Source organism: Sinocyclocheilus grahami, unplaced genomic scaffold (genome assembly GCF_001515645.1).
Source record: "Sinocyclocheilus grahami isolate Dianchi unplaced genomic scaffold, SAMN03320097.WGS_v1.1 scaffold280.1, whole genome shotgun sequence".
Lineage (NCBI taxonomy): Eukaryota > Metazoa > Chordata > Actinopteri > Cypriniformes > Cyprinidae > Sinocyclocheilus > Sinocyclocheilus grahami.
This window is the reverse complement of record NW_015505459.1, coordinates 1,877,501-1,898,189: the sequence shown is the minus strand read 5'-3', so window position 1 is coordinate 1,898,189 and position 20,689 is coordinate 1,877,501. Positions and strand designations below refer to the sequence as shown.

General features: G+C 36.6%; 1 protein-coding gene across 1 annotated transcript in view; it reads right to left on the bottom strand.

The window, feature by feature from the left end:
- Nucleotides 1–12,147: 12,147 nt before the first annotated feature.
- The window catches only part of LOC107600260 (supervillin-like), a 38,492-nt gene continuing 29,950 nt past the window's right edge, over nucleotides 12,148–20,689 (bottom strand). Inside the window, exons 24-36 of the mRNA XM_016292104.1 lie at nucleotides 20,495–20,640; nucleotides 19,955–20,130; nucleotides 19,689–19,836; nucleotides 18,228–18,525; nucleotides 17,814–17,968; nucleotides 17,622–17,727; nucleotides 16,886–17,093; nucleotides 16,557–16,690; nucleotides 15,871–16,026; nucleotides 15,629–15,772; nucleotides 15,345–15,466; nucleotides 14,930–15,085; nucleotides 12,148–13,024 (exon numbers count right to left, since the gene is read on the bottom strand). Coding sequence (XP_016147590.1) covers nucleotides 12,938–13,024; nucleotides 14,930–15,085; nucleotides 15,345–15,466; nucleotides 15,629–15,772; nucleotides 15,871–16,026; nucleotides 16,557–16,690; nucleotides 16,886–17,093; nucleotides 17,622–17,727; nucleotides 17,814–17,968; nucleotides 18,228–18,525; nucleotides 19,689–19,836; nucleotides 19,955–20,130; nucleotides 20,495–20,640 — 2,036 coding nt within the window. The 3' untranslated portion in view covers nucleotides 12,148–12,937. The remainder of the gene's footprint in view (nucleotides 13,025–14,929; nucleotides 15,086–15,344; nucleotides 15,467–15,628; nucleotides 15,773–15,870; nucleotides 16,027–16,556; nucleotides 16,691–16,885; nucleotides 17,094–17,621; nucleotides 17,728–17,813; nucleotides 17,969–18,227; nucleotides 18,526–19,688; nucleotides 19,837–19,954; nucleotides 20,131–20,494; nucleotides 20,641–20,689) is intronic.

Here is a 20,689-nt window from a genome sequence, read left to right as displayed (position 1 = left end):
GGCTCACTAGGCTTCCTTTAGCAATTCATTTACTGTAATTATGCTTCCGGCTTATTTCTCAGTACTGCCACAGGCGATGATTATAGACATACAGTATGGTTGAATTTAACACTGAATATTCCTTTAGAATGTTCCAGATGGAAATAAGAAATATTTAATCGTTTTTGGTATGTAAAAGATAGCTATATCTTGGAAATGTTTTTTTTAAAAGCGTTTTAGAGCAAAAAGTTGATGATATTTGTTCTGTGACTATACACTGAAAATTGTTGTCTTGAAAATTTATGTTCTGTTTTAAACCTCATAGGTGCCAAGCAGAAAGAACAAACTATCTATGCAGAAGTTGACGTAAGTTTCATACTACTATTCTTCATTAACCATTGATACTAATTAAATGGTATCACACTATCTGTTGTCTTTTAAAACAAGCATGCAACATGCTTTGTAACTCTAGGTACAGTTTTTGGTAATAAATCATACAATCTCCGAAGAAAAATTACAAAAGCTGTTACTGGGGCAGTACCCTTTCAAAAGATACTAATATGTACTATTTAGGGACTAATATGAACCTTAAGAAATAGCACATTGCTGTTCACAATGGTTCGAGGCAGAGTTCTACATGTCACAGGGCTTGTCAGCTTTTCGTATTAACCACCCAACTTTACCATTTCTGCTTTTAAACCCTCTGGCTCACTAGGCTTCCTTTAGCAATTCATTTACTGTAATTATGCTTCCGGCTTATTTCTCAGTACTGCCACAGGCGATGATTATAGACATACAGTATGGTTGAATTTAACACTGAATATTCCTTTAGAATGTTCCAGATGGAAATAAGAAATATTTAATCGTTTTTGGTATGTAAAAGATAGCTATATCTTGGAAATGTTTTTTTAAAAGCGTTTTAGAGCAAAAAGTTGATGATATTTGTTCTGTGACTATACACTGAAAATTGTTGTCTTGAAAATTGATGTTCTGTTTTAAACCTCATAGGTGCCAAGCAGAAAGAACAAACTATCTATGCAGAAGTTGACGTAAGTTTCATACTACTATTCTTCATTAACCATTGATACTAATTAAATGGTATCACACTATCTGTTGTCTTTTAAAACAAGCATGCAACATGCTTTGTAACTCTAGGTACAGTTTTTGGTAATAAATCATACAATCTCCGAAGAAAAATTACAAAAGCTGTTACTGGGGCAGTACCCTTTCAAAAGATACTAATATGTACTATTTAGGGACTAATATGAACCTTAAAGGTACTTACCTGCACCCTATAGGGATTAATGAGGTAGAGTACTATTAGACTCTGGCGGATTACCTTTGGTGGTGGAAAGGAGTAGCGAAAGCCAACTTTCTGTTGAACGTATTGCATTGGTTTGAATGCTGTATGTATTCAATGCCTCATATGCCTATGTCCTCATACTGTATGTCAGTCTTATCAAGCAAATTAAAAGCAAGCTAAAACTTATCAGCCTTCTATTTGCTGGTAACGAAGACCAATCGCTATACTTAGTCTCTATGTGGCTGTTGGATGTCGCTAATAATGTCGCTAATAGTATCTGTAAAATGAGCACTCACCACTCGTTTCATGCAAACCAGAAGTATGACATTTAGATTGGATTGTGTCTGCAGGAGAACATAAAGCCAAAAAAGTCACCAGAGATGTTGGAGAAATCAGATAATCCTCATACAGTGTATATTACTGCAGGAGATCCAGGACAAACTAATGTTACCATCCACACCACACACAACGACGCCCCTATTAATCAGGTGAAGAGTAAACTATAGTGACTCTAATCGCAGTTACAATTCATTTCAAATTAACTGATTTGTTTTTTTTAATGATCTGAAGCTGATTTTGTTCTTCTTTATTTCAGAGTTCATCACTCACAGAGAAGAGCAAGCCAGATGCACCAGTCACTATCTACTGTGCCATTCAGCAGCAACCAAAACCCCCCAAAACTGAAGCTGAAAACACTATTTATGCTGTGGTCAGTAAACAGCCAGCCGGGTATGAATCTGCACATCCACAATCAGAATAAAAGTGAGCTTCTTATAAAGCTGAACCCTTACAGTGATTCAAAGTAATAAAGGACTTCATATGTTCAGGAAGGCAGTGTTATTCTCAGTGTAAATAAGCAGAATATTTACCATGTGCAATGTGCTCCCATTGTAGCTGATTTAGGGTGTTAAAGATATTTGTATATGTAAATTCTGTCTTTTTAAAAGCAACAGTAAATTTTTTATTTATTTTTTTATTGTAAAATTGTTGTACATGTGGCTCAGACAGGAATGCAAAATCACATGCATGTGGTTTCTATAGATTTCTGTTAGAGATTCCTCACCGCCTTTGCAGGCAACACCTGTAAACCACTTCCTGGAAAGTATTTGTCAAACTATAGGAGTTATTTTGAAAGGTCACAGGGGGCGTACATTTACCCATTCACCCCCATCCCTCTGGAAACACACAGTTCCGTATACAAAAAGTAATGAATATGTAATCAGAAATGTACTGTACAAAGCCACTTTGCACTAAAGGAAGTAAAAACTTACTGGGCTCAAGTTCATGTAGTATGTCAGTAACTGATCAGGCATCTGTGTTGACAGCATCAGTGATTATAATAGTATAATTTGCTTTTGATGTGCCACTCATGTCTGGTGTAACCAGGTAAAGCAACAGTAAATGTATTTTTTTTATTGTAAAATTGTTGTACATGTGGCTCAGACAGGAATGCAAAATCACATGCATGTGGTTTCTATAGATTTCTGTTAGAGATTCCTCACCGCCTTTGCAGGCAACACCTGTAAACCACTTCCTGGAAAGTATTTGTCAAACTATAGGAGTTATTTTGAAAGGTCACAGGGGGCGTACATTTACCCATTCACCCCCATCCCTCTGGAAACACACAGTTCCGTATACAAAAAGTAATGAATATGTAATCAGAAATGTACTGTACAAAGCCACTTTGCACTAAAGGAAGTAAAAACTTACTGGGCTCAAGTTCATGTAGTATGTCAGTAACTGATCAGGCATCTGTGTTGACAGCATCAGTGATTATAATAGTATAATTTGCTTTTGATGTGCCACTCATGTCTGGTGTAACCAGGTGTCACTCATTAAGGGCTGGTTACACTACTTTTTGTTATACTGACCTCCATTCATACGGATTTGAATCCAGGAGACAGAAAACACAAGATCATGTCCATTTCGCTGCATTCCAAAGTTAAAATTTGGTGAACTTCACTCTGCAAATTCATATCATGTGAAGATGTGCGACCAATAGAAGATCCGTGTGGCCTCTTAGCTGAATTAAAAGACCCCAAACTTAAAATCAGCAGGATATAAGTATTGCAGTAAAGTGAAGTAGATTACATATTTTTTACATTTTGAGTGTAATATACAGTATATGTAGAAGTATCTTTTTTTTAAAAGACACTGGAGAGTGTGACATCAACATCATATTACAACCTTTGCAGTGTCCATGCGCAAAGTCTAGTGTGACTGCAGTGTTAAGCAACTAAACGGTATAGGGCGGGGCCTATGGTGCAATGTATAACTATTATTTGATATCATGCTCCGGAGGCAGTGATATGCCAATTTATTTGCCCATGTGACATCACAGATCCCACAATATCCAAGCCTTTTTTGGAGCGTGGTTAAATAAATGTTTGGGGTTTTTTTTAAATAATGAGGAGGACTTTTGGAAGAGGAAGCCATGAAACGTTTAAGACGTTTTAATAGAACAACAATCTCTTATATGTGAAAAGAATGTGAAAAAAAGTGCTTTTTCATGCTGTCATGAACCCTTATGTTGTACTGTTTCTCAATTTGCTTTGGATTTTTGTCTTCAATAATTTATTGCTCTCTTTGTTCGGTTTCTTTTTGTTTTAGCCTGTCATCATGTTTTGAAGCCACTATTCTTGCAGCTTTTTCCATTAAAAAATAAATAAATAATTTATGCAGCTATGTAATTTAGCATTATTGTATGTCTTCTCAAGTGTCTAGGCTACTACAATACATTTAAAGTGCTGTATGTATGTAATATTTTCTATTGCACAAAGGTACCTGAACCATTACAACCCACATATTTACAACCCCTCAGTTTTGTTGGCTTGTACAATATCGTTAAATGAGTGGAACCCACTGTCGTAATTACAGTGGATCTATCTATCTATCTATCTGGTGTGTTTGCAACGTCATTTCGTTCAATTGCAATGCATCTGTGATATATAGTTTGATTATGATGTTTATGAATTAATATAGCCATGTATTTTCAAGCTACACTTCAAAAGTAAATAAATACAGTACTGTTTTATTTATTTTGAAGAAAACGTTATGGAACTAAATTATAAAATATGTTTCTGACACATACAGATCTAAAAATGAGAAAGTGAGATAAAAATGAATGAGCAGTACAAATCTGAACCACTGCAGGAAAGAGATAGTTGAGTCCTGAAAATTCTACTGTAGCCTATAAATAAATAAACCTTTCAATTATATATATATAAAAAAAGTAATTAAGTATTTAGACACATCGTTACATGTTAACTTGGCAGCCCTAAAGAATACTTACAAAACTAAAAAAAATGATAGAAGAGGCGTCATTGGTTGGCAAAAAGTAACCATTTCACTTCTCTTGTTGTCACTAGAGCCCCTTCTGAGCAGTTACTGTACCTCTTTAGATCATTATTAGAAAGTCAAATCTCTAGACCAGTGTAACAGAATCGACCAGAGTCCAGCATTTATATTTTTTCTACGAATCTTTGAATTAACATGTACTAAACATGTCCAATAAGAGACTTGTGTAAAAACGGTCATCCCACCGAATACCATTCAGTCCTTCTGAATCACTGTCTTCACTCTCAAACCTTCTATGGATACTGAAAAACAACCACAGAGATAGCTACATTTAACAGTTAATAAAAGCATGGTGAAATCTGTGTCTAAACTTCATTGTAAGATATAAAGCTTAACAGATCTAGTTCATAATATAGTAGTACACATTTGAAGTGGATCAAAATCTTTCATCAAAATTGTCCTAAAACGCTTTCTTGTCTTAGGACAACTTTGATTAACTTTTTTTTATCCACTTCAAATGTTGACTACTGTAGATGAAATGGCTGGAAATGTCATGAAACCTTTAATTCATATATTATATTATATATTCATATTTGAATTCTCAAGAAACTACAAATCCATTCAACATGCTTGTTAATAATTAAAAGTTTTATTATTGTGGTGTATTTTGCTACAGACTAATAATGTTATTGTTTGATAGCATCACTAGGGGGCGCTGGATGAAGAGTAATGGGATGGAGTTAGTTCTTCAGCTCTCTCTCTCTCATTTAAATGTGCTCTTTAGTAAAGCTTTAGTTAGTGGCACATGCCTTCGTGGATGCAGGTCATTTAGAATACAGGAATCACTAATGCCTTACCTGAAGAATTCATTCCTGCCGTCCTTCTTGAAGTTCGCCCTACTTGTCTCAGGCCACTCATGTGCCAAAAAACTAAGCCACAAAAATAATAAGGTAAGCTTTTGTCATCATGAAATTCAGGGTTCAATGTGCAAATGACACTATCACAATGTCAACTGTGTTTGTTCTGAGAGACTGAAACAACCAGCTATGTCTACTGTATGTGTAAACAGGAGTGAAGTGAATTCTCACTTTAATGCAGTCAGGCTGGGGTTCATCTGAATGAGGTCCAGGACTCTGGACGCTCCATCCACAGTCATGAATCTGAAGATAAGATCCAGTTCCTTCAGACCAGAGGCCGAGTGCAGGACAGAGAGCAGATCACACACATTCTTGTCGTCATACCTTGGAGAACTTAAACACACACACACACACACACACACACACACACACACACACACACACACACACACACACAATTTCACAAACAGACACATACAAACACTCTCTCTCTGGTATCAAAGCATTTATCTACCACCCAGTCAAGTCTTTTAGCTGGTTATAGGACTGAAAGAATTTCCTCCAGTCAGCATTTGCATTCTCAGAGTCATCTGTCAAAGTGATGCTGACACATGGAAGCACTTTGTGCACTGGAGGTTCAAAAGGGTTGATATCACAGCAGCCATCTATATAATTCAGATGGTTACAGCCGACAGATAGCCTGCGAAACAACAGAGGACAACCGCTACTAAAAGCATTAAAAGCATGAAAAAGAGTTTAAGCATTAAACTTTCTCAGAATGTCCAGACTTGTTGGAAATCGAGTGATAGATACTGGAAAAAAAAGCAACTGCTGTAATACTCTAAGGCAATATCACAACCTTATAAAGCATTCCAAGAAGTACATACAACTGTTAAATGCTGGAATACACAACTTTTAAAACCGTAACAGATTTTAAAACACTAGGCACCATACACTTACTACCAGACTTTCCAAAAAATAAAAATCACGCAGAAACATGCCTCATTACAAGGAGATGTGTGTAAATATTTTTTCAAAGTAAATAAAACAAGATTACTGGAGTATGTTTTACACGCAAATACTACTTCAAAATGTCACGTTTAATTCAATGTGTAAATTGCCATTTCTTTGTAACTAAGTGAAAATTGTCTACACCAATTTTTTTTTCAATGTACCATTGAATCCAGATTGCAAATTGGAGCAAAAATATGTACAAACTTGTGTAATGTATTCCAGCCTTAAATGTCAATGTAATGTTAAATGTCATCACTAATGACAGACACATTGGTATTCAACCTACCAAAAGAGAAATCATAGTGTTTAGTTTTTAGTGCAGAAAGAAATACAACAACAATTTTCTTACAAATTTTCTTGTGGCAGTACCATAGTATCATATGATAACAAGATACTTTGATCATGGTACTGAATGTTTATTAATATAAAAAGGTATTTGCATCATGGTACTTTGAATGTTTTGTATGCATTAGGTTATTCTTACGGCAAATGAAGTAAACTGGAACAAGACAAGAAGAGGGTGAACAGATGAGCCGCCCAGCTCTCATTAAGGCTGCTTAGCCAAACTTTTACTTCCTTTAGACCAGGAAGAGAGTGAAGGTATAGCAGCAGAGAATCCACATGCTCATTCAACTCTGGGCATCTAATGAAAAAAAAAAAAATCAATGCATTCCATTATCATTAGACTCTCCCCTGGCCACTGAACTTTTTTTATATTCATCACCTTGTAATGAAGCATACCTATTGAAAATTATTATGACTTCATGTTCTTATAAATCCTGAATTTTAAAGTTTTAACTTTAAAACATATCTATAACTGAAGTCAGTTTAATTAAGTTTTCATAATACATCCATAAGCACAAACTCACTGTTCTGTCAACTGAATGAGTTGGTAAAGTCTTTTGAAAAGAACCTCCCAACTGGCACTAGATCCTTCAAAAGGAGGGAACTGAGGTTGAGCTTCACCAGTGCTGGTTTGTCCAGTCGATGGGAATGTACCAACTCTCCATTGCTACTAGATCTGAAAAAAAAAACATTCATTTTCATACAGTAAATGTGCACACAGTAGGCCTTGAAATGGTTATGAGCTTTGTCCTGAATTTAAAATAAACTTCATAAAATGGTTAAAGTGGTTAAGTTAAAAGAACATGTCATGCATGAATTTTTACGCAATATCATAAGCCCATCTGTCCATTGCAAGACTCAATGAGGGATTTTTCCTTTCACTGATGTCTTGTACCTGCAATAGATTTTACCAACAGTTAATCAAGTTAAATGGTTAAACGTTGATCAAGTCAAACAAAAAGAAAGGATGACTTACGCTTCAAATGGCTTTCTAGAGACTGAAAATGTTGAACAGACCCTTTCCTCATTACTAATCATGAGATTGCTTACATGAAACCTAAAAGATCAAGAATGTGTTAAAAAAAACAAATCAGTCTGAATTACTGAACTTAAATTAATAAGTAAATTTACACGCCAAAGAAATCAAAATGTAAATCAGCTCTAAATTGAGAGATACAGTAAACACTATTTTCCACTTACTTTATGTGAGAAATCTTTGGATTGATTTGAAGGTAGGACAGAATCCTGGAAGACATTCATTTTCATACAGTAAATGTGCACACAGTAGGCCTTGAAATGGTTATGAGCTTTGTCCTGAATTTAAAATAAACTTCATAAAATGGTTAAAGTGGTTAAGTTAAAAGAACATGTCATGCATGAATTTTTACGCAATATCATAAGCCCATCTGTCCATTGCAAGACTCAATGAGGGATTTTTCCTTTCACTGATGTCTTGTACCTGCAATAGATTTTACCAACAGTTAATCAAGTTAAATGGTTAAACGTTGATCAAGTCAAACAAAAAGAAAGGATGACTTGCGCTTCAAATGGCTTTCTAGAGACTGAAAATGTTGAACAGACCCTTTCCTCATTACTAATCATGAGATTGCTTACATGAAACCTAAAAGATCAAGAATGTGTTAAAAAAAACAAATCAGTCTGAATTACTGAACTTAAATTAATAAGTAAATTTACACGCCAAAGAAATCAAAATGTAAATCAGCTCTAAATTGAGAGATACAGTAAACACTATTTTCCACTTACTTTATGTGAGAAATCTTTGGATTGATTTGAAGGTAGGACAGAATCCTGGAAGTCCAAATATCTGTGAGATACTCGGAATGTATGTCCACCTCAGTTAAACCAGGAACACAATTTAGGAAAGACAGCAGTGCATCCACATTCACACATTACGTCAAATAGCCCACGTTCCTCCTTCTCCCCAGGACTGATGTCAGGAGGTCAACATCAGCATAAAAAAAAACAACAACAAAAAACACATGTTGCAAACCAAACATCTGATATAATAAAGAGAACAATAATGAGAATACATGGCAAGGTTTTTAGAAGATGATATGATAGTAACAATATTTTTGGGACACTACTGTGAAGGTATTCTTTGGAATACCAAGCAAATCCAATGGGATATGAATAGTACCGCCATATTCATGTTTCTAAGAGCATGCTTGAAGAACACTTACCATAAAATTGTTCACCTACAAAGCGCAGGATGTAGCATCTTTAGATCTTTTGCATTGCATTTAACTTCCATACTGATAATGCGTGATGAATACTGGAGGCAGTACATCACAACCTGACAGTCGACCCCTTTCAAAGACCAGTGTATGCTAACACCCGAGCGATCCCAAAGCTTCATGACGTTTTTCAGTGTGTCCCTATCATGAAGTTCATACAGACAATGAAGAACGAAATCACTCATGTAGAATGCATCCATTATGTTTTTCTCTATAACCTTGCTAATCCATTTCTCCAGCTGAGCACATGGTTGTTGTCAACTTTGGATGTTCTCCTGGGATTAAACGGCTCACTTTCTTGTTCGAGACCAAAAAGGAATTGGATGACAGGTAAGAGATGCTCATTGCCTGCTGATTCCAGTAGCTCCTTGACTTTTATTTTCGCCTCTGTCTTGTCTGTTAACATGTAGAAGAGAGCAGTGAAGAGCTCCTGAAAGCTGAGGTGCAAGAACCCAAACATCTCCTTCAGATAAGTTCTCTCTTGTTGGCGAAACGTGCATAGGAAGGGAATGTTTGGTAAATCTGAGATTGCCTTTGGAAGATCGTTTCTAGAAAACAGCACTTGATGTTTCGGCGTTCCACACTCCGCTATCTGACCCAGGTTCTTGAGGAGGTCAAGCTCTTAATGCTGATTCAAACTACTGTGATGCTTTAGGAGTGTGAAAACAAAATCAACAAATATGGATGTGGTTGTCGTCAACTCACCTGTTACAACTCCGTCCTGTCCTTTTCTCTTGAAAATTGTGCAGATAATCCAGCAGATGACAGGGATGAAGCAAGCGTTGTAGAGCATTTTGTGTATCTTCACCTGCTCATACACTTGACTTGAAAACTTTGTCCTCAAAGAACTTTCGGAAACATTCACTCCTTTCTTCGAAAATCATTCCACATTATCTCAAATATGAGCAAAACTTTAAATGGTAGTGTAAATTAAAGTACATATTCACAAACCTGTGACTTCAGCTCCAGGTCCTATAGCAGAAACAATAAAGTTAAAACAAAATATTACAATATGTATAATAATATATTAGTTGCATTACAGTTGTGTTTTGCTGTGCTACTTCCACCAACATAGAGGGATGCTTACACACACACACACACACACACACACACACACACACACACACACACACACACCTGTGAAGTAATTATTAGCAATGTTAATATTTCTAGTGACTCTTGAATTTAATATCACAGGTGCTGAAATATGGCTTCTATTCTGGGCAGTGATACTGATTTGAGAGACATCAGCACTTTGAGGCCCCACAGATCCTCTTTTGTCTTCTGTGGGAAAGAAAAGGAAAGACAGGTCACTAATGTTATTTTTAAACCACAGTTTATAGAAATATTTATACTGGGCCAATAGGAAAATTTATATACGGCCCTAATCTGACTGGCCTGTTTCATGCGACTGTAAATTACCAGATTTAAACATATCCATCTGCTGTCTTCAGTAAATCGGTGCACTCCTGTTATCTGAAAATGAAATGAAACTGTAATGACAAATACAGATATCATTTAGGCTAAGTGTCAATTATGAAAACAAATAATAATTATTTTGTTTCACTACTTTAGCAGCAGGTCTCATTTAGCAGATTTTACTATTTAGTAATGAGTACGTGTCAAATACTTGACCCTGTTGAAAAAAGCAGCATATGCCGGTTTGGTATGTTTTGACGCTGGGATGCTGGTTTAAACTGGTCCTTTGCTGGTTTAAACTGGTCCTTTTGCTGGTTTAAACTGGTCCCTTTGCTGGTTTAAACTGGTCCCTTTGCTGGTTTAAACTGGTCCCTTTGCTGGTTTAAGCTGGTCCTTTGCTGGTTTAAGCTGGTCCTTTTGCTGGTCCTTCAATACATACCTAACCAGCATATGCTGGTTTTTTCAACAGGGTGACCAATTAGCTACAATCATTTGTTCATTAAGTACCTCCTTCACAAGTAGTTACCATGGTAACCATAGTTTCAAAAGCTGTCACATCGGTAAAACCGATGTGCAGTAGCTTATAAACAATGGCAGAAAGGGTCTGAAAACTTCTTGAACGCGTTACTGTTAATTATTATTTTACATTAGTAACAGTAATATTAACACGTGAACAACTAGTAAAATTAAGGACTACATCCTTTGTCGGCATGGAGTAAGCCTAAATTACGACCTTAGTTATGTTGAATTAAGGTTGACAAGCTTTTCATGAACCAAAAGAATTGAAAAAAAAAGAAAAAAAAAACTAAAGTAGGCCTACATTTTTAACTCATGGTTTAGTTTTGCTTTTTATCCGTGTTGAGTAAATTTAAAATATATAATAAATGCGATTAAAATGAGTTTACAACAAAGTGTACTGTTCTAAACGTTATAAAGGCTTTTTTCGCGTCGTCTTTGGCGATGGAGATTCATAGACGAAGTACACTTTATTTTACTATTAGAAGTATTTCACTATTCGTATAATTGCAAAGTCAGGAATTTCAGAATCATTTACCTGTAGCATCGCTGTGTAGTCCTGAGCGTTTGTCCTGAAATGATGATACTTCAACTTTTCATTTCAAGTGAGACCCGCCTTGAGTGAGCAACATCTTTCTGGGTTTATCATCTCATGAACTGTAGTCTATATTGAAACTGAATGCGTTCACACACACACACACACACACACACACACACACACACACACACAAGCAAAACAAACCACATTTCGCAACAGGCTACAGTACTTCATACTGACAAAATACTTTCACATTTAAATTAATCGGAGTCGGAGACGCCTAACACAAATGCTTAATTTCATCTAATTTACCAAAATGATGACACCATTATATATGAAAGAAAAATGGAAATATAGACGTCATTAGAAGAAAACCTATAACCAGCAAGAATGTCCATAGAGGTTCATTTTAAAAACAAATCTTTTTTTAACAGATTCAAAATATTTCCTTTTAGATTTTGACCGTGTTGACACCGATTAAAAAATGATAAAACATGTGTAATTGAATATTGACCTTAATAAATACATACTTTTTCCACTACTGTAGCCGGTTTTGTTCCATGTTGCCCTAGAATCAGTAAGAAGTTATATATGAACTTCGACAAAAAAAGATTTTTAATGCGCTTTCTTTATTCACCATTTCTTTTATCACAAAAGAAAGTCTCTGAAATGCAGACTAGTGTGTGTTTGGTATAGAAACTGTACACAAAAGCAAGGCACTATACTGTACATTTAAATTAATATCTTTTCTTACTCTCGTCCATTATTCCATGCTGTCCGAATACAAACAAACATGATGTCCCTCACACCTCAAGACAGAGAGACCGGCACAACAACCAACAGCCATTCACACGAGAATACCACACACACAAAAAATTACAGACGCAGCATGTAAACTCCTCTTGGATCAAAAAAGAATATTCTAAGACATATGACAACATTTAGAGCGATCACAGGATTTTCAGCTGCTTCATTGTTTGCTACAAAGTTTATACAATTTCCAATTATTCAGCAGACTTATCAAACATAAACACACATTGCAACAAAAACCCATCGCAGATCGTACCGAATGGGAAGATGTGTATTGATTTCATGTACTAAACATACTTGTTTTAGATGTTACATGAACAAACGCACTGCTCACCAACAGCAAATCGTCGTACATGAATGTGGTGAGGAGACAAACACAGACATCACCTCCACAGACTTCAGAAATACATCAAAAGTGGACGCCACAGCAGGTAAAACTGTAGATCCTAAAGTGACCTTTGACCTGACCGTTTACACTGTTCTCAGTGCACAACCACCTCCCTTAACCAAAAGAGGTCTAAATGCTGAGGTGAGCGCAGAACCGGTGGCCATTAAGGAAATGGACAGTGATAATTCTGTCACCGTGACAACTTTAGTCAGGTTTCTAAAAGAGTCCTTTGGCTTTTTTTAGGTTCACTTGCTTCCATCCAGGCAGAGCGTCAAACTCTTCTCTCTTCATGTCTAACACTCGCTGAGAACACAGAAAATATTGTAACGAGTGAAAAGAGAGAAACACATAGGCACATAAATACACATACACTAAGGTTCAAAATGTTGGGGTTGGTAAGATTTAAAAAAAAAAAAAGAAAAAAAGTTTGTTGTGCTCACCAAGGGTGCACTCATTTGACCAAAAACACAAAAAGCAGTAATATTATAAGATATTATTACAATCGAAAATATCTGTTTTCTATGTTAAATAAATATATTAAAAGGTAATTTATTCCTGTGATACAAAGCTGAATTTTTAGCATCATTACTCCAGTCTTTAGTGATGAATAGAAAAAGGTCAAAAGAACAGCATTTATTTGAAACAGACATATTTTGTAAATGTCTTTGCTTTGCCACTTTTGGTAAATTGAATGGATCCTTGCTGAATAAAAGCATTAATTTCTTTAAAAATAAATAAACCTTACTGAACCCAATCTTTTGAATGGCAGTGTACTGTATATTCGCACAAACCATCTTAAATTTGCAGAAAAGTGAGAAAATGGTTACCGTTACACTGTGTCTTAGCTAGGCACATTGTGTTTAAACCACAGTCAAATAGCAAAAAACTGACATATACTGTACAGATAACAGGAGAGAGACTTTGGACCAATCAGAATTGACTGTGGCGGGGCTACTCAGCATGCCATTGATGCTTGTGCAGAAATCTAGATTGGAAAGGATGTACATTGTATTAAAAATCGTACTACAGTTTAATGTGCAGAGACGACTTTAAGCAAGCCAATCATGGATTGAATAATCTATTCAACCAATGGTCTGAATTTGGGGCAGGACCACTGGTTTGCCGACGATTGTTGAATTTACATGCACATAGACCGTGATCGTCTAAATTAAGACCAGACAAATATGCAGTCTTGCTGGACTGGAAAAAAACACAAATATATAGACTTTATCAGAGTTGGCGGTTTAATGTGCATTGGTCCAGGGGTCTCCATCTCCTTAAATGGCCAAATCTCACTGAAAATGAGTGACCTTTGGTAGCTTTGTCACAGCAAATAGCTATCTGTGTGACAGTAATGTGGAAGAGATATGATTTATTATATGTTTATCATGTCACGCCTAGTTAAGACACTGTGCTCTCAGTATATTATTCTCAGAAATTATATTGCTGGAAAAACATCTTGCAAATCTTGGATAAAATCTGTTCACACTGTGTGTGTGCTCTGTGCATGCATGTGTGCTTGTGTGATTTGATCAAAAAGTTCTCAAAGATTCAGCTGGACAAGAGAAGTCCAAAGTGTGCAAGAAACAGGAAGAAAAATTAAGCATAAAAGTGAGGCTGTTAGGAAACAGTGCCACAGAAACATACTGTATCTCTCCCAGTGACTTCAGTCCATATCAGAGATACTTACCCACTCAGAATTCCCTACAACCCCGCCTAAAACGGCAAAACATTCCATTCTTAGTATCTAGTCATGTCATACTTTAAGAAATCATTAATAGGATGAGCAACCTGCTTAACCAATTCTATTTGGCAATTTAATTTAAAAGATAAAAAAAAGAACTGAAACAATTTAATATACAGTAGTAAAAACTGGCTAAACAGAATCAATCTTTTTTTGGGGGGGGGGGGGGTACATAATTGGTTATTTTGTTTTTCCACATAAATCTAAATTTCTCATAAGTTTTGAATTCTAGATTGAGTTTTTGTTACTTTATTACCTTTTTTTTTTTAATTATAGATTGTTTGCTAGTTATATTTCTTAAGTCTGTATACTGTACACTAATGTTGTTATATATTGTTCCTGTCTTATAAACAATAAAAAAAAAAGTATATATATTATTCAGATTATTTTTGCATCGGTTTTCTATTTTTACACCAATCCCAAGATGCACAGGTGATCTCTCTCATAGAAGTGTATGCCGTTACCTCAAAGTCCTCGTCGGCCAGGTACATCTCGAGTCTCAGCGGGTCGACGCCGTGGGGAAGGGGACGGGCTTGCAGTGTTGCTAGAGGATAAATACTCTGACACAGTCGAGCCAGAACATCCTCCACCAGAATGATCTGGTTACACACCTCTGCCTCCTGCACATACACACTTAAAATTTTACAAAGAGTAAAACCTTTGAAATTTGTATAACGAATATTTTGTTTTGGAACAACTTGAGGGTGAGTAAATGCTGAAGTTTAAAGTTTTTGGGTGAACTATCCCTTTAAACACACTAATTTAACGTCACCGTTTCAGTCAATGATTTATGTGTTGCCTAAACCAAAAATTTGCTTTCTGATTTTCAAATTTCGTTGTAATCAAGGACAGAAATGCAACACATGTTCAGCATCTTACCCTCTCTGTGATTTCAGCAATGTCCTCTCTGTGCTCCCAGCTGGGGAACATGTTTGTGAAGGTCAGAGGCTCTAATCCAGCATGGATCAAGTATGACTTCTGAGGCTTCTTCTCGTTCTTTTCTGCTAGACAAAGAGAGGGGTCAGTTATCTGTATTCACAGCATATGTGGACTTGAAACTGTATGTGAAGCAGCATACAACATTACAAGCTGCTGGTTCAGATGCACATTTCCGGTTTGCTGACAGAACTAAAAGATGATAGGCCAATAAGGCTGTCAATCACCTCTGCAGTACTGCAACACTGTTTCCATAGCGCACTTCCTGTCTGCGTCCCAGCGGATGCGGGCAGAACCAGTACTCTCAGTATCCTGCGGCCACCAGCCCTGCCACAGGTAAACTTCATGATAGTTATCTACTAGGAACAGAGCTAGAAACAGACAGAGGGGGAGAAAAGCATGCATCATTATTTATGATTCATTGTTTCCAGCCTGAGAGAAAGAGTTCATGTGTGTCATTTCTTTTTACCTGGCTGAGGGGCAGAGTACAGATCCTCCTGCAGGAACGGCAGGGAGCAATCAAAGTCTGCGGCTCTGGATGGGTTGAAAAATTCCAGCGCCACAAACTCACCCGAAGAACTACTGAGCTGGAACAGACGCGGGGTGAAGTTAAACTTGCCAGGGTCTGAAAAAAGTGAGAAATATTGAAATAAAAACAGAAAAAAGTTAGATGAAGCAGAGAAAAAAAAAAAGACTTGTTTGCGTCTAACTGATAAGTTTATGAATTCTTGGTTATATTAATTTGTAGTATGGCTTGTGAACATATGTGAGCCCATTTCCACCACTTAAGAAAAAAATTATGCTTTAGTAAATCATAATTTCATAATCAGTCAGAATTGTGAGATAAAATGTTGAAAACAAAGTCAAAATTATGCCAAAAATTCTGAGAAATGGTCAAAATGATGACAAGTCATGTTTGTCATACTAAAACAAAAACGTTAATTTTGACTTAAATTTTGATTGCTAATTTTCATTTTTCTACTTGTCATAATTATTATGAAATTTTTTATAATGTCATAATTATGATTTACGATTCTTTTTTATTATGTTGCAGATTTTTTTTTTCCTATGTATGTTAGAGATGCATTATTGTCTGAAAGATCATCAACAAACTTCCAAAATCATGCAGTCCCACTCTCCTCCAGTGTGTTGTACCTTGAAGCATGCAGTCGTAGGCCTTGCGGTCCTTCCTGCCTAACGCTTCCCAGAATTCCACTGGCTCGCCACCTTCCTCACATTCATGAATGGTCACATTGCAGCTACTGTGAAGTCCCGCCTCCAGTGGCCGTCTAGGAAACACATATACGAGTCAGATTTCAATCATAACATTTTTTTTACACAATGTAAAATGTTTTTTTTTAATCTTTCTGACCCCCAAGCTTTTGAATGCTAGCGTATGCTCTGAACTCAGTATACTAAAGTATAAATGTGTAGAAGTAAATTACAAGGAAACCAAGTTATCCTTAAATGCATGAATGACTCACTGTTCTTTTATCTTCTCTGCGGCAGTTCGAGCGACATGCCGTGTGTGCGTTTGCATTTTGCAGCCGTGCCACAGGTAGATCAGGGCTTTGTTGATGTTCAGAAGGACCATTGATGTGCGTGATCGCAGACTACTGCAGTGACATGCCACTTCCAGCAGATGGCCCTCTACAGACACCTCACTTCGCACACAGTACAGACGCCAGTCATCTGAAACACAGATTACAGGGGGACAAACAGCCAAATATTAATACACTGACATACAGCTTCTTGCACAGTACACTAATTGAATAAATGTACTTGAAGCTATTTGCATGACTAAATGCTTCAAACTATAATATGTTACTATACTGTTCTCACATGCGCTCATTACACACAAATTATGTATTAAAAACAGCTGTTTTTGAATTTTTTTTATTCAATATTTTGTAAGAACATCTTAATGTATGATCATAAAAGAGATAAAAATTGCTTCTGGGACCCCTGTGACCTAAGGCAATGAAAGGTTACATGCATTGTGGGATACAGCATATAATAATATGCAATCATTTAATCAATAAAAACTTAACTGTAGTCTTATGACTATTTAAGAAAGTAGTATAATCTAATAACAAGTACTTAATTTTGGAATCTAATTACATAATTCAGATTACATACATCACTTACAAACCATCACTGTTCCTAACAAACCCAAAATTTGGACTGAACAGGGGCATTGCAAATATGCGATCCTCTTACTCTGAATGTTCTCCTCTTCTTCTTCTCTCTTCCCAGAATGCACAATCATCCCTCCGTTGAAACACTGCAGGAAACAGGGCGGCTCCTTCCCCTGCTGGACCTGCATCTGAATACGAGTCACAGAAGCATTGAGTGAGCGAATGAGAGAAGCAGAAATCAGTCAAGTGCGTTTAGAGCAGTATCTCATCCTACCTGTGCTCCTCTCTCTTCATCCAGTTCAACAGTCATGAGCGCAGATGTTCCTTTCTCACTGACCGTCGAGTTTCTGCCCTGCCAGAAGAAATAGCAGCACTTCTCCCTGCCGGGACCTGCACTGCGCACCGGATCCAGCTTCTGCCTGCTGCCCACTGCACATGGACACACACATCCAATAACACTCTTAGAGGAGAGCACTGACAGTTTTATACCAGCATATGAAAAGAGGGTGCATTCTATACTTCTACAATAGAATTTTCCTGCTTACTGCATAATGTCAGTCCTAACAGTCTTCTAACCAAGAGCAAACTGTATTAAAATTATTCTGATAAACTCTCTGATGTTTAATCATATTTTACTACACAATGTCCATGGACAGGCAAGTTCATTTGTCCCGGTGCCGTTACTAACCTGCTGCGCTCACCATGTACTTCCATTTCACTACGTAAGCATCTCCCTCGTGAAACTGGCCGATGCTCTGCTTGGGCAGTCGGCTGTAGTCGAACTCCAGAATGTGCCAGACGTCAACAGAGACCGTGCTGATCTCCAGAGAGCGCATGCAGTCGTCTGAGCCATTTTCCACCGGACCGTGTCCTCGACCCACATTCTGACCGTCCAGAACTGTACTGATGGGCGACTGCAAGACCGGAAGCATCAGAGAGGCGCTGTACGCCCGGCACTCAGAATGGGAATCTGTGCCCGGAGACTCCTGAGAAGGGAAGAAGAGCGGTTTAAAGAAGAGAATAAGAAAATGAAAAAAAAGGAAAGAAAAGTTGTGCTTAAAGGGGTCATATGATGAGATTTAAATGTTTTCCTTTCTCTTTGGAGTGTTACAAGCTCTTGGTGCATAAAGAAGATCTGTAAAGTTGCAAAGACTAAAGTCTCAAATCCAAAGAGATATTCTTTATAAAAGTTAAGAGTCAGCCACGCCTACCTAAAACGGCTCGTTCTAACACACCCCCACATATCTACGTCACTATGTGGGAAGATTTGCATAACGCCGCCCAAATGTTCGTCCGTTTATCATCCGTTATGCATAACGCCGCCCAAATGTTCACGCAAAGAAAGAAGGCGTAACTTTTATTCTCGCTGTAGTATTTTTGTTGCTGTCGCCATGTCGTGAAGGCGCTGTGTTTCTCGTTGTGAAAGCGAAACTACTTTGTTTGGTCTTCCAAAAGAGGACACAACTATTTACGCGGCACGATGCAACGCAACGCGTAAAAAGACAGTATAAGTCATTATAATCCTTATAATTCTTAGACAAGTTCAAAAGATTGAGGTCAGTATAATCTTTTTGTAAGAAATGAATACTTTAACAAAGACACATTCAATTAATCAAAAGTGACAGAAAACACAGAAATGTTTTTGAAATTCCTTTAAAACATGTTGTTCTTTTTAAATTTTCTATTCACCAAAGAATTTTGAAAAAAATTATCACAGTTTCCATAAAAAACATTAAGCAGCACAACCGTTTTCAAGAAATTATGCTGAAAATTCAGCTTTGACATCACCGGAAAATTTTTTTTTATTTTAAAATACATTAGAATATAAAGCAATTATTTTATACTGTAAAAATTTCACAATATGACTGTTTTTACTGTACTGTACTGTGATCAAAAAAATTTAGCTTTGGACAGAACAGAAATGACTTTTCAAAAAAATCTTTCTGACTCTGCATTTCCAATAGTGTTGATATTCAATAATTGGTTCATAATTACAAACAATGATGAAGGGAAATCATTATCAGAATAAGTACATTGCTCACAATTCACATTCCTAATAATAAAAAAAAAAAGTCAAAGGATTTTTCCTTTTATGTTTTGCAGCTTTTCTTTGAACCAAAAGCAGGTACTGACACACACAGAAACCCACCTTCTGCTGGAAGGGGTGCTCGATGACATTTTTAGGTGACAGTCTAGAAGCATCTTTCCAGTCCAGGAACTTCTCTTTAAAAAGACATGTTTCATTATGTTCGGTCAGTCTGCCAAACATGGCCCAATCTGGGCGACCTTGACCTTTCCTAAAAAATAACCACACACACAACTTTACATTGAAATTCTCAAAATTAAGTGGATAATTGGTGTGTGTGAGAAACTTAATAATCAATTTAAGTAATCTCCTGAATCTTATGTGCGCACCTCGGTATGAGCGTGTTGTGTCCTCCAGGATCCAGAGGGTTGATGTCACAGTTGGTATAATCAAACGTCCCGTTCCAAAGGTGCTTGGCCAGCTGAAACGCCACCTTCCTCTGTGCCAATGTGACCTCTTTACCATGCCACACGTACACTTCACTACCGAAATCAAACACTACCACCTAATGTGGAAAAGAGAGCCAAGAAAAAAATATATATTCATGATTCCCATATATTCAAATAAAATGTGCAAAATGAAGAAAAAGTTCAAATGTTCAAAAATTAAATGTCAAAATATGCAAAATACTACAAAAAATACAAAAACAATGTTCTAAATGTTTTATTCTCAGTTACATAATATAAATCATACTAATAAACAGTTAGATACATAGTTTATTATTAATATTTAAATAATTATAATAGTAAAACACAGATACCGGCAAAATGCAAAGAATGTTAAAATGTTCCACATTTAATGAAAACATGAAATAATGCATGAAGATATTAACACAATATATAAAACCTCAAAAAGTCACAAAATATGACCTCTTTAGAGCCCAAAAGTGAACTACGAGGCACTTTCCCCCAGAAATCATCATCAGGAAGCAGTTTATCGTCCACAAGACGGAAGATACAGTTTGTCTCCACAATGGCACTTTCAAACATCTCATCCTCGTCTGGAGACCCGGCCGCTGTGATCATTACACACACACAGAAAAATATTATTCCTTTCAAGTAAGA